We start from the raw sequence: 14600 nt of genomic DNA on the forward strand, positions 1-14600 counted from the left end.
GCCTAGTTTGTCTTTCATGACTCACCTTTGACGCTCTGCCCAAGGGTGGTTTTCCCCATCAAGACTCTAGTGGTTCTCAACCTTCCTAATGCTGCGACCCTTTCATACAGTTCCTCATGTTCTGGTGAGCCCCAAACATAAAATTATGCAAGTGTTCAATCACAGAAATTAAACCTAAACTGACCAATGGCGTGATGATCCATTGTTCATGATTGTATATAATTTTTTTTTCAGGGTTTCTCAGTTCAGCTTTGCCTTTTGGCCCACCATGTCTGTCTCGCTCTTTTCCATTGCTCCAGACAGACAAACGCTCTATCTCATCTACCCCGCAAGGCTATTGTGTGCATGGCACCCCCTCACCCAAGCTGCTTGCCCTGTTGCGACCCAAAGGTTGAGAACCACCGCTGTAGATAGCCTCTAGGAGCCCCTGGAGGCTCCTATTGTGCTCTAACGGCCCCTTTTCTCTTGAGCCATTACTGCCCCTCAAGAGCAATAGTTGTTTTTGTCTTGGTTCTAGGCCAGCCCATCCTGCGTACATGTTGCTTCCAGCACATACCACCCTTCAACCAGGTATAAAAATCCTCTTGTTAGCAAGCCGCTCTCTACCCTCAGATCCATCCAGGTTGCCCATCAAGTGGCTGGTCAGCTGTGTCATCCTGTCTCTGTAGCTGCCTCTTCAAGACTGGCAAATATTCTTCCACTGACCCAATTCCCTGACTCGTCATTTTCTCTGCCTATTTCGTCGCTAGTGTGTTAGTATGCTTATGTGTTAGAATCATAGAATCATAGAATCATAGAGTTGGAAGGGGCCATACAGGCCATCTAGTCCAACCCCCTGCTCAACGCAGGATCAGCCCTAAGCATCCTAAAGCATCCAAGAAAAGTGTGTATCCAACATTTGCTTGAAGACTGCCAGTGAGGGGGAGCTCACCACCTCCTTAGGCAGCCTATTCCACTGCTGAACTACTCTGACTGTGAAAAATTTTTTCCTGATATCTAGCCTATATCATTGTACTTGTTTAAACCCATTACTGCGTGTCCTCTCCTCTGCAGCCAACGGAAACAGCATCCTGCCCTCCTCCAAATGACAACCTTTCAAATATTTAAAGAGGGCTATCATGTCCCCTCTCAACCTCCTTTTCTCCAGGCTGAACATTCCCAAGTCCCTCAACCTATCTTCATAGGGCTTGGTCCCTTGGCCCCAGATCATCTTCGTCGCTCTCCTCTGTACCCTTTCAATTTTATCGACGTCCTTCTTGAAGTGAGGCCTCCAGAACTGCACACAGTACTCCAGGTGTGGTCTGACCAGTGCCGTATACAATGGGACTATGACATCTTGTGATTTTGATGTGATGCCCCTATTGATACAGCCCAAAATGGCATTTGCCTTTTTTACCGCTGCATCACACTGCCTGCTCATGTTTAGTTTACAATCCACAAGTACCCCAAGGTCTCGTTCGCATACAGTGTTACCTAGAAGCGTATCCCCCATATCCCCCATGGACGTGTTAGTCCGATGTCCATTTTATTTACTTTTTGCCTATAATAAAGTTTGCTTATTTCATTGGATATATGTTGTCTGCCTCAAGTTCTTAAGGGACAATAACCACATATTAACATAGGCAATTAGAGTCTCTGCTCATTCCCCGCCTCCCCCAAGCTATTCTACTGACACATGTTTCAAGTAACAGCCACTCCACCCCACTGAATTTTTTTCTACATAAAATCTCATGATCCAGTTATTTCACACAACCAAACCCTTAAAATATGTATTTTGCATTTCACAAAATAACAAACCTTCAGCATTACAGATGCATCTGTTTTAGTTAGAATCTACACAAGGTTTCCCAGCACTTATCCTCTCTCCCTCCAGCCCGGGCAAGACCAAACATTAACTGCAGTGTCATTTTGCGACATGTGTTATTATGCAATATGAAGTCATACGGAACCATTTCTCAGGGGGGAGGGAGACACACAATTCACATTGCTGTTTGAATGAAAATGAATTGTCAGAGCTTTCATTTAGACCCAAGACATCCATTCTATGTATTCACATCTTTTCACAATAAATGTCTAATCTGAGACGTCAACATTAAAGGATCACTAGAACTAATATATAATCAGAGTCCAGTGGCACCTTTAAGACCAACAAAAGATATATTCAAGGTGTGAGCTTTTGAGTGCAAGCACTCTTCCTCTGACTTAAAGGTGCTTCTGGACTCTGATTTTATTGTGCTACTTCGGACCAACACGGCTACCCATTTGAATCTAATTAATATATACTTTCTGTGTTCCTGGATAAGTTTTTTGAAAGGCCTGGTTGCCTTGCCTACATTACAATATCTATTGCATAGGCAATGAGTTGTGCAGAGCGCTCAAATTGTGTGGCAAGTAGTGAAGATCCTCCAGTGTGACACCCACCTTTTGATCAAATTATTTTGTGGAAGTTGCCATTTCCTGGTAGTCTGTTTGCAAACTATATACCTTCTGCATGGCGACTAGGCCTTAAATGACAAAGCACGCTCATTTCTACTAACTTGCTAGGGAGACAGTATTTACATACACACTCAGTCCATTTTGGTAGCATTTATTTTGTCACTTTTGAAACATCAGACTTTGCACTCTTTACATACACAGGCCTTCTCCCATAACATTCAGAAAATACATAAGAACACACAGACATTAGCCAGTTCAGCACACTTCATAACATGATCACTTTCAATTTGCTGTTTTATAAGTTAACACACAACTATGCTTCATGATTACACAACATTTAGCAAATAATGAAAAAAAGACATTAGTGTAAAAAAGAAATTAACTCTTTGGGATACATTAATTAGGTATTTAATGTCATTCATCACCAAAAGGTACCAGGAGATGGTGTAATGCAGGGGTTGTCAACCTGTGGTCCTCCAGATGTTCATGGACTACAATTCCCATCAGCCCCTGCCAGCAACGCTGGCAGGGGTTCATGGGGATTGTAGTCCATGGACATCTGGAGGACCACAAGTTGACTACCCCTGGTGTAATGGACATTAGCCAATTGCAGTGAGTTGGGGTCCAGTGATCTGCTGGTCCTGGAACTACAGATTTTTCTTGCATTACTCTCCCACCCAACACTCCCTTCCAGACACAGGAAAGTTGAGGGCCTGAGTTGTAGGAATTGCATGTGGGTTGGTGGCTGCGATGAGGAAGGCGAAGAAGATGAAATCACTCTTCCCAACACTTCCATCAGCAGAGCCATATTGAGAAGAGAGGAAAAGAGTGATTGCACCCCTTCCTTCTCCATGTCCCAACTCATACAGCTATTAGGCCACAGGGCTCCTGTGAAACCAACAGTCATATTTCCCAGGATCCCTTTTTTTAAAACCCTGCTGGAGGGAGCAGAACTTCAGACAGTGTCAGAACTTTCAACCCAATCTCTTTTTTTTAATTTGGTCTGATTGAGTATAGAAGTATTCACACTAGCAAATTTTGCCAAAGTGCTTGAGTTGAAATCCTTCAGAAAATATTTCCAATTGTTTAACTCTTACAACAAAGGCTTCGGTGTATGAGGCACAACTCCTGGTTAAGAAGTGAAAGAAGGACAGTTTTTTTCTCTTATCTGTTTACCCAAAATAGTGCACAACATTCAAGTTCACAGACAAGAGTTGAATCCAGTGCTTCAAAGAAAAGAGGGGATCCCCCTTTGATTCCCAAAAAGGCTATGGTGGGCTGGACTTCATCTGCAACCAGCAAATGAAAGGAGGCACCAGTACACAAGTACACATAGCCACCTTGGAGTCTCACTGCCACAGAAACTGGGCCACTCACATCCTAACCACAATGAAGAGCCAGTCCACAGCCTAACTGTACATCTGTCAGCTTTTTCATATGTCAAATATCCACTAAACTCTAGCGGAAGTGCATTTCATTAAGACTTCAAAAGTCTTTTCTACTCTTTCTTCTGCAGAAACAGACAAACAGAGGAAACGCTGAATGAAATACAAACACAGTGGAGCTATGGAATTAGGCTCTTTCAATGTACCTGTTTAGCTGCTACTATAGAATAAGTACCCAGCTTGCTGGGGGGTAAACGGTAATGACGGGGGACGGCACTGGCAAACCACCCCGTATTGAGTCTGCCATGAAAACGCTGGAGGGCGTCACCCCAAGGGTCAGACATGACTCGGTGCTTGCACAGGGGATACCTTTACCTTTACCTTTACCTATAGAATAAGAGGTAGTTTAAAACAAAGAATTTCATGAGATCCAACCAGCTAGCAGCTGGTTTCTTTGCCATTAAAAATAGATAAGCTTATTTAAGAATGTAAAAGGCGAAGAGAGAAGGCATTTGAATCCATTCGGAGCACTTTATCTCAGATGGGCCTTTTACAGAAGGCTTATTATCTGAGCGGAGTGTTAGTGTGAAAGAGATGGACTTCACAGTTGTGCAAGTATTGAAAATATTCCCTTTGTGAAATCTCACTGTTGCTTAAAAAACATCAGGCTATGACATTTGAATTCCAACAATTTAAAAGGCTAGCAGCAGATCCCAAGTCTTCTCTCATTCTTTGAAACGGCAGAATCATCAAATTCAATTCATAAAAGCAGCAAGGAAAATAAAAAAAAATCCCATGGACGTCGTTTACAAAAGGTCGCTTTCAAGGCACTAAGACGAGTCAGGTTTCTGCTTCTTTTAAAACTGCATGTCAGACGCCTCAGCTGGTCTGAATATGAAAGTTATCAAACTGTGTGAACTCAAAAGATTTTGTCCCAATCGCTGCCCAACCGTTCTCTGGATTGGTTATAGTGACATTCTCCCAGAGAGGATAGCCATTTAGCATGCCTGAAGCAGTTGTGCCCTGTCGAAAATAAAGAGACAATGTTCATGTCCAAGACCTGGAGCAAGTTTGTTTGTGATAACAAACTCCTGCATTTGTGCTCCATTACAGATATCAGCATGCTGTTTCCCAAGACTTCCCCTCTTGCTTTTGCTAAGCTGTGCCCCAATAAGAAATAAAAGCTTTTCTCATATTGTTAAGCATCCCCTACAGCAGGGGTAGTCAACCTGTGGTCCTCCAGATGTTCATGGACTACAATCCCCACGAGCCCCTGCCAGCGTTTGCTGGCAGGGGCTCATGGGAATTGTAGTCCATGAACATCTGGAGGACCACAGGTTGACTACCCCTGCCCTACAGGCCCTACTTTTGTGTTTCACCCCATATGGATTCAGAACTTCATCCCAAGCCACTATCAAATTCAGTGCCCAACACAGCCCGTGGCCAAGCCATAAGAAAGGGCAGCATTTGAACCAAATCACTTGTCTCATCTAAGTGGCTCACGATGTCTCCCCCATTTTATACACACAACCGTGTAAGTGGGGGGGGGGATCAGGCCTAGAGACAGAAATCAACCCAAGGTCATCCAAATATTTATTTATTTTATTGCATTTATCTACCGCCTCTCCCTCAAGTGCTGCCAGCATCTCTCATTCACTTACGCCACACAGAGGATGGGCAGTGTGATTCATGCAAGGAAAACCCACTCTGCAAGGCAGCTAGGCCTTTGTATCAAAGCAGCTTATAGTAGGTGAGGCCTTAGGCATCGTTTAGTTACTTGGTTACTTCTAAGCAGGGGAATAACCGCCTAGTCTCAGGCAGACACAACCCCTACATGACTTTCAGTCTCGTCATCTTACGTTACCCACTCCGAGTCAGGTTTTCCTTCTCCCAAGGACTTCTTGATTACCATATTTCAGAATTCTGAAGAGTTTTGTCAATACTGACTTGATTTTATCGGGACTCACCCTGAGAGTTAACGTAAGCCTGTGCCAGGATTCAGCCCGCACACCGGACAGCCCTTTCATCAAGACCTTTTGGCCATCTGGAAACAAATGACACTTTAGGATATTTTCAAGTTAATACATAAATTAAAAAAAAAACTGCACCGAGACAGTGTGAACCTTTAGTCATACTCTAGGTATTTGAGACCACTGTGAAGGCTACCAAGGAATGAATCCCAAGCATCAGCCTTGGAAATTATCTTTTCAAAAGCTCAAACACAGCAATATTTGGCAAGTTTGTATCACACTGCTATCACAACAGGCTTGGCTATGCACAGAGCTGGTACTTCTTTAGAGTTGCTATATTATATTACAGTCATAGTAGTTCAGCAGTGGAATCGGCCGCCTAAGGAGGTGAGGAGCTCCAACTTACTAGTGGTCTTTAAGCAGTGGCTGGACAGATACTTTTCGTGGATGCTTTAGGCTGATCCTGCATTGAGCAGGAGGTTGGACTAGATGGCTCCTTACAACTCTAGGATTCTTTGATTTTATATGCTACTTGTATAGTGGTTAGGTAGTATAGTATAGTGGTGGTATTGGTATAGTGGTTAGGAGTGCAGACTTCTAATCTGGCGAGCTGGGTTTAATTCTGCACTTTCTCCTCCCCCCCCCCCACACACACACATACATGCAGCCAGCAGGGTGACCTTGGGCTCGCCACAGCACTTATAAAGCTGTTCTGACCAAGCAGTGATATCAGGGCTCTCTCAGCCTCACCTCCCTCACAGGGTGTCTGTTGTGGGGAGAGGAAAGGGAAGGTGACTGTAAGCCGCTTTGAGACTCTTTCAGGTAGAGAAAAGCGGCATATAAGAACCAGCTCTTCTTCTTCAGTAATATCAGGGTTCTCTCAGCCTCACCTCCCTCACAGGGTGTCTGTTGTGGGGAGAGGAAAGGGAAGGTGACTGCAAGCCGCTTTGAGACTCTTTCAGGTAGAGAAAAGCGGCATATAAGAACCAGCTCTTCTTCTTCAGTAATATCAGGGTTCTCTCAGCCTCACTTCCCTCACAGGGTGACTGTTGTGGGGAGAGGAATGGGAAGGCGAGTGTAAGCCGCTTTGAGACTCTTTCAGGTAAAGAAAAGCGGCATATAAGAACCAACTCTTCTACTTCTTTTTCAGTAATATCAGGGCTCTCTCAGCCCCACCTCCCTCACAGGGTGACTGTTGTGGGGAGAGGAAAAGGAAGGCGATGGTAAGCCACTTTGAGCCTCCTTCAGAAAAGCGGTATATAAGAACCAAGTCTTCTTCTCCTTGTGGGGGCCCATGATACTTGCATGGGGGGAATCCTGTATCCCACTGCTGAGCCCACCAGGCTCCAGGCCTCACCACCCATCACTGAGCCAAGCAGCCAACATCTGCTGCCACCACCTCAGGCCAGGAACAACTACTGGCATCTGCTGCCGCAGCATTTAAACCCAGAGCAGCTGCTGTTGTCTGCTGCCACCACACTTGGGCCTGGAGCAACTGTCAGCATCTTCACTGCTTGATGCCAGATGCACAGAAGTTGCTGGTGTCTCCTGCTTCAGCAGAGTCCACAGTGGTGGCCCGCGTCTGCAGTTGCTGGGCCCAGAGCAGCAGTCAGCATCGTCTTCCACTGAGTCAGCCACTGGGGCAGTTTCCACTCTTTATTTTTAAGGGATTTAAGCCTCTCTGTTGAGCCGCCACATGGACCTCATCCATAGATTTAGCTGTCCACAGATGGGTGCTACACACAGCTCATAGTATATAAATTTCCACATAAACATCCACAGATGCTTCCGCTAGTTTGAAAAGGGATTGCTATGTATCGGATTTAAAGCTTCTTCACAGCTAGTGCATAAACTGTCCAAGTGACAATTTAATATTTTGTCCAAGGGATTTGTAGGTGCAGGAATCCAAGCTAACAACAAACTCTGTTGACCGAGGTGACCTGGATCTTTAACTGCAAATCGCAATTTTAACACTCTCTTACACTAAGAAAGACTTCAAATGAATTTTTGGCTGATAAAATTAAGTTCTGAATAGTAGTGAAAAACTACGATGGGAGCAAGCACCAAATATATCTCAACAACACTGGAATTAACACAGTCCTATCAGTTTTATTGTATAGCAGACTGAAGTGCAAGGATTAATAGTCACTGCAACTCTGTGATAGGTGCATGAATATTAAAAGTTAAATACTCACAGAGATCACCTGTGACTCGGTAAGTGCCATCTGGAAACACCCAGAAGAAAACTCCCTCGGCATCGCTAATGTATATCCCACCTTTGTCCACTCTTCCTGCAATAAATGCACCTCCTTGATTTGATTCTATGTAAACATCGCAACTGAGCGTTAGGTTCACCCTGCAAAAGACATGTCATTTTCGACACTGTTAAATAAGGCAAGATGTTCTAAAAAATTTTTGAACTTTTTTTTAACTGAGCTAACTAACTCAGTTAAACCTTTATACTTTCAATTACATGTTTAGTCCTTTGTTCTCCCAAAACCAATAAAATATCTCAAATGTTTAATAAAATGAAAATAAAAGTCATGATATGCGGTATCCCAGACACTCCATTGACTATCACTTGCAGAATAGAAAATAGTTGTTGTTGTTGTTGTTGTTGTTAGGTGCAAAGTCGTGTCCGACCCATCGCGACCCCATGGACAATGATCCTCCAGGCCTTCCTGTCCTCTACCATTCCCCGGAGTGGTAGAAAATAGTACTAATAAGTATTTACTGAATTCACATACTAATATTAATTAGTCACAGTGATTCATGAAGGCTCATACTTTTGTTAGTTCTTTTCTACTGTTACGGAGAGCCAGCTTGGTGTAGTGGTTAGGAGTGCGGACTTCTAATCTGGAAAGCCGGGTTTGATTCTGCACTTCCCCCATGCAGCCAGCTGGGTCACCTTGGCTCGTCACAGCATTGATAAAGCTGTTCTGACCAAGCAGTGATATCAGGGCTCTCTCAGCCTCACCCACCTCACAGGGTGTCTGTTGTGGGGAGAGGAAAGGGAAGGCAACTGTAAGGTGCTTTGAGACTCCTTCAGATAGAAAAAAGTGGCATATAAGAACTAACTCTTCTTCATCTTCTAACAAGCCTAACAGAAAACACCTTGAGCTAACAGAAAACACAGCAAAGATATTCAGTCCAGGTTGATTATTAACCGAAGGGCATGCATTGCAGAAAAGATAAAATACTGTACAGGTCTCAAACTGCATGCCAAGAGGTAAAGTCCATTCATTGCCCATGACTTAACCTAATGGTGAATACTTGGGAAGCAACTGACATGTGTTTACCATACATTACTAACACACTGAATATCAATCTGAAAATGGGACTGGCTTATGATGGTAACAGTAATTGCAAATGTATGATTTCTGTGTATCACATACAGCAGCATGATCCATCTGCAACTCTGAACCCACAGGAGAGACAAACTAAATTAGCCGTCAGCTTCATTACTGAAGCGTCACATGGCATAAGGAAATAAATCATCATAAAAGCAGCATCCAAAAAACTACCACTTCCAAAACAAGGTATATTCATTTAGAAACCATTTCTATGAATGAATTCAGCATGCACTGAGCTTTTTCCCACCTCCTTTGATAATCAGAGTTGCCAGATGAACACTGAACCCATTCAAAATACTACAAGATACTACAAGGTGACTGCAAGAACTCAGCACAGAACAGAAAGGACAATAGTCCTAACAACATACAGCAAGCTGAGAAGTAAAATGGAAGTAACTGTGCCTCTGAGAACTGCAGGAGTACAGCTCTCCACCTACCTGAAACAGATGCCCAAAAAACCAACCCTGCATAGCATGAAGGATCTCTCATTCCTTCCCTTACCACTCTGTTCCAGCCATTCAACAGCCTTCTAAGCTGGAACTGGCAGAGGAGATAATCTACCACAGCTGTTTCCAGCTGACAACAGTATGTGTGTGCCACCCTTTCCTGGCTTGGCATCTTCAAGCAAAGGTTGGATACACATTTTTCTTGGATACTTTAGGATGCTTAGGGCTGATCCTGCGTTGAGCAGGGGGTTGGACTAGATGGCCTGTATGGCCCCTTCCAACTCTATGATTCTATGATTCTATGAAGCAGTTTATCCTAGTAGCACATGTAGAATGTGTGCTACAGGCCCTGTGATTCCAGGGAGCCTTCACACCGTGACTGTTAGGGGATCTTCATACTTATGCGGACTGCAGACTGCAAGAATGAAAAAAAGAGTGATATACATGCTCTCTTAGAAACTGAGCATGCACAGCGCTCATTGACCATGTGTGCTCGCAACAACCTGCATCAATGTGAAGGTCCCCTTAGACAGTGGGGCACTGTGCTTGCATCTTCTGCCAAGGTTCGAGAAACAAAATGGATGAAGGTGAGGACTACAACTTCATCAGTGATGATTCCTAAAACAAAGAAAGGTTTCTAGGGAATCGTGGCTGACTCTTCGGGTTTCTAATTATTGCTGGATTATTTTATAGTTGTATGTAGAGAGCAATTGATAAACATTGTGTTAATACTATTGTGTTATGTGTGCTATTATTATATTGTACACTTCCAAGATTTTAAGTAAGATATCGTTCGATGTAACCTTCTTGCTATTGCAGATTAAAATGACAAGTCATGAGCAAAATTTTGGGTGTCATTATCCTCCAGGAAATGCAACAAGGAAAGCTAGGGAGGAAAAATTGAAGAAGGAATTAGCCACTGTGTCCAAAATTCACTTAACTTCTGAAAACTAACTGAACTGATATTTCTTAATTTGAACCAAATCTTTACAAATTGAGATTGTATCATTTTATTTTGGCTCTTGTTTTCCTGATCTCGAGACTGTGCTAAAGATTTAACTGGCTCGAAAGGTTACCAACTGCAATGGTAAACGCTCTTTTTGAAGTTGAAACAACTCAAAAATGTAGTACAAGCCAGTATGAGTCAAACACAACTGAACCATCTCTGATGAATATTGGGCATGACTTACTTAGAGAAATGAACATGTCAAGGATAGTTGAGGATTTTTTTTTTGTTGCTAAGTCTTGTAAACAATTTGTGTGAATAACTACATTTGAATAAAAGTGTACTCAAAATTTTTATGCTAAAAAGTTTAAGTTCAGGGTAATACTAGTAAATGCTTTCAGCAAAGCAAAATTGTCAAATGCTTCCAAAGTTTCAACTATCCCTGGGAAGGGTGTCCCACTGCAGCACAAGTAACAGCACAAGTTGAGTTGTGTGAAGATCCCGCAAATCAAACTGAATCTGGTGCTACGGGCCCCATGACTCCTTAATTTGGGCCTGCTTGGCATAGCTTCAAAACACCAAAGCTATGATGCAGGGCAGGCAATAGCAGCTGAAAATAGGGAAGGGAGGAAATTAGTTACACGGTGTGGGGCATAGTATGCAGTCACAGCACACTAGAGATCATGTCTGTTCATGAAGTTCTTTAGCAGCATCTTTTATCAGCCTTCAAAGCAATGCTTTGAAGTAGACAGAAGAGGGCAGTAAGTGACCACATTACATAACTTTCAAGGCATACCCTGTTACATGAGTGCAGAAGGGTTTCAAAAGAACTGCCATTCACCAGCAAACTGCACAGACAGGTATGTTGAAAGTTGTACCTTTAAAGTAACAAGTTTATGTGACATTTGGTATTGTTTTTCCTTAACAGTTCAAGACAGTTAATTACTTATTTGGTTGAATTCGTTCCACTGCTCCAGTTGAGAAAGGCACAGTGTTACATACCATTTGTAGTTCCCAATTATGCTGATGGTGTTCTCTGCATCAGAAACCCATGTCACAGGTCTCTGATTGACCACCTGCCGAAGAGTGAAGACATGCTCCCCTGGATCCGAAGTATTTACAAAATACTCAAAGACTCCAGTCTGATCAGAAAAGTATGGGGCCTCACTGAAAGGTGGGTTGCCTGTTTGAAGAATAAAACATTTATTTAATTTAAAAGTGCATATGCCACCTCCCCAAAGTGTTGTCAGATTTTAAATAAGCAGAGGAGCAGAGCATTAGCTGTTTAAGGAATAAACAGCTTTATTGAGCATCGAGGCAATTTTGTAAAGAGAGAGAGAAGACAGAAAGCCCTGGCAGTCTGACTAACTGTTCTTCATCTGAAAGCAAACAGGAGCAGGAGGTCTCCAACTGAGCCTATCAGGATACAGGAGATTAACTGGAAAATACCACAAAGTTCCTATCTAAATATGCAAAATACACATCTCCTCTGATGCCCCCCTGTAGGATATTCTTTATCACCTGTTGAATTGTGCACACTACAGATCTTGCATGTTCCAGCACAAAAAAACCCTGTTCAAGACTAATTGCAAACATGAAAAGGCATAAAACAGCATGCATATCATAGAAAATACAAATCAGAGATTAAAAATGGAACAAAACCTCTAGCAGCCTAAAATGAGCCCCTTAAAATAATTGTTATTTCATTTCCTTATATCCATACATCCCAAAAACAGCAGAATTTCTCTACCTACTGCAGAACTCCTGTTCTGGTATTTCTAAACCAGCTGTTTTAACTTGGAGTTACATTAAACAAGAAGGGTCTCAGAAAAGTCCCAAGAAAATATTAGCTGAAACTCATTCAGTATCTTCATTTATACCTTACAAGTGTGTACAGGGATTCAAGTGTATGAATATAGCACTCTTATAGGGCCAGAGAAGAGTTTTCCAAAGCAAGAAGCCAACAGAAGCTCACCAGATCAGATGGGCTAGCCACTGGATACAGATATCCTAAATTCACAGCCGTTCTAAATGCATAGCTGGAGAATGCTACAGACAAAGACCACCAATTTGAGGTTTTCACCAGGGAATTCAAGTGCTCACTTACGGACATTGAAGTCATCCTTGTAAGTTGAGGGAAAGGGCTGGGAACGTGGAGGATCACGGAAACGGCTTTTACGGCCTGTTGTCAGTGTTGTCAGGGTATAGACTTCATCCTGATCCAAATTTAAAGTTAACATGCCGTCACAGATCTGTGTGGAAAAAGGATAAGCAAGCGTGTCACCAGAGACAGCAAACACAGAGAACTATTTCACCTTGAAGACTTACCTAGGCAACAGTGGAGGCCTGCTCTAGGGTAACACTCATGTATTTAGGCATGCCTCCAAGCAAAGCATTATAGATAAGCTGCAGCAGTTTAACATGCATATTTATACATTTTTGACACAAGATACTAGTGCAGTGGTTCTCAACCTGGGAGTCAGGACCCCTTTGGGGGTCAAAAAACCCTTTCACAGGGCGAGCAGCAGGGCGAGCAGTTTGGCCGGGGGGGGGGGGACTGGCACTGTTGCCGATCCTCCTGCAGGCCCTCGTGCTTAGCCGCCAGCAGTGCTGTTCGAGCAGTGCTTCCAGTGCAGCACAGTCTCCCGCCAGGTGCTCCAGGTGGTGGCGCAGTTCGGCGGAACAAGAGGCGGAACTGAACTGAGAAACCACGGGAAAAAAAACAATTTGTATACAATCCTGAACAATGGATCTTCACGCCACTTGTCAGTTTCAGTTTAATTTCGGTGAAAGAACACTTACATAATGTTATGGTTAGGGGTAACTGCAACATGAGGAACTGTATTAAAGGGTTGTGGCATTAGGAAGGTTGGGAACCACTGCACTAGTGAGTTATATCTTATCTTCGCAGTACATAAAATGCTTAGCAGCAGCGGTCCCCAACCTTCATCTGGTCGGGGACCGCCTCCGGGGGTGGGGGAGAGCCAGCGGCCCGGCTGTCGCAGTAGCTCAAAAACGTGCACGCGCGGAACTGCCGCACATGCGCGTTTTGGCCACCAGGGGGCGCAAACGCGCATGCGCGGCAGTTCCGCGCGTGCGCGTTAGCGTTGCTGCCGTGCCGGCTGCCGTGCCGGTCTCTTTCCCCCCTCTCGCTGTAGGGGGGGGAGGCAGGCACAGCCGCTGGCGGCCCGGTACGATGGCCTTTGCGGCCCGGTACCGGGCCGCCGACCGGGGGTTGGGGACCCCTGCTTAGCAGTATCACAGGGGTGGCCAAACTGTGGCTCTCCAGATGTCCATGGACCATAAGCCCCTGCTTGCACCATGCTCCCTAAATCTGTAGAGACAGTACAACAGGCATTCCTGAGTTACAAAGGAGCACCACATAACTCCAAGGGCAGTATCAAATAATACAGAGAAATTGGGGAGAAGAACAGCAAACATGATTTGCATTCTGATGTCCTATTCAGATTAGTCACTAGAAGCACAAAAAAGCCACCCTCCTCTACACGAATGAACAGACTTGTTTCCTCTCTCCATCCAGGGAACCAAAAGGCCCATAACCTGTATGTGTTTTAATGTAAAACATGTATTACAACTGGCCTAGTACAACCTCCCATAACACTCACTCACCTTTTTGGATCCAAGTGACTGGAACAATGTGGAATTTGCGGATTTAAATTCAAGCTTAGAATACCACACCTGAAGAGCTTCCAGGTGGCTCTGAGGAGTGGAAATAACATTTTCATTAGAGCTTCCTTAAAATACACTAATTTGTTTTCTTGAGGGGGAAAATGTTGAACTTTCAGTTTTGAAATCCCTCCGTTTATTAAGAACACCTATATCTTGTCTGATCTCATTAGACTAGAGACAGCTAATTACACAACAGTGCAAAACACCCCAGATGCCTATTTTTAAAAAATTGGTTTTTATAGCCCGCTTTTCACTACCGGAAGGAGTCTCAGAGCAGCTTACAATTGCCTTCTCTTCCTCTCCCCACAACAGACACCCTTTGAGGTAGGTGAAGCTGAGAGAGCTCTGAGAGAAACTGCTCTGTGGGAACAACC

The 14600-nt window shown here is 43.8% G+C and overlaps 1 protein-coding gene across 3 annotated transcripts in view; it reads right to left on the bottom strand.

Annotated features, from left to right (window-relative positions):
* Nucleotides 1–2571: 2571 nt before the first annotated feature.
* GALC (galactosylceramidase) overlaps nucleotides 2572–14600 on the bottom strand; it is a 43823-nt gene continuing 31794 nt past the window's right edge. For 2 of the 3 annotated variants that reach the window (XM_077323412.1, XM_077323410.1), the window contains exons 12-17: nucleotides 14167–14256; nucleotides 12644–12788; nucleotides 11539–11719; nucleotides 7987–8147; nucleotides 5789–5865; nucleotides 2572–4844 (exon numbers count right to left, since the gene is read on the bottom strand). In XM_077323412.1, coding sequence (XP_077179527.1) covers nucleotides 4701–4844; nucleotides 5789–5865; nucleotides 7987–8147; nucleotides 11539–11719; nucleotides 12644–12788; nucleotides 14167–14256 — 798 coding nt within the window. In that variant the 3' untranslated portion in view covers nucleotides 2572–4700. The remainder of the gene's footprint in view (nucleotides 4845–5788; nucleotides 5866–7986; nucleotides 8148–11538; nucleotides 11720–12643; nucleotides 12789–14166; nucleotides 14257–14600) is intronic. The other variant, XR_013228554.1, reaches the window with a different exon arrangement.

The sequence above is a fragment of the Paroedura picta genome, chromosome 2, assembly GCF_049243985.1.
Source record: "Paroedura picta isolate Pp20150507F chromosome 2, Ppicta_v3.0, whole genome shotgun sequence".
NCBI classification, from domain to species: Eukaryota; Metazoa; Chordata; class Lepidosauria; order Squamata; family Gekkonidae; genus Paroedura; species Paroedura picta.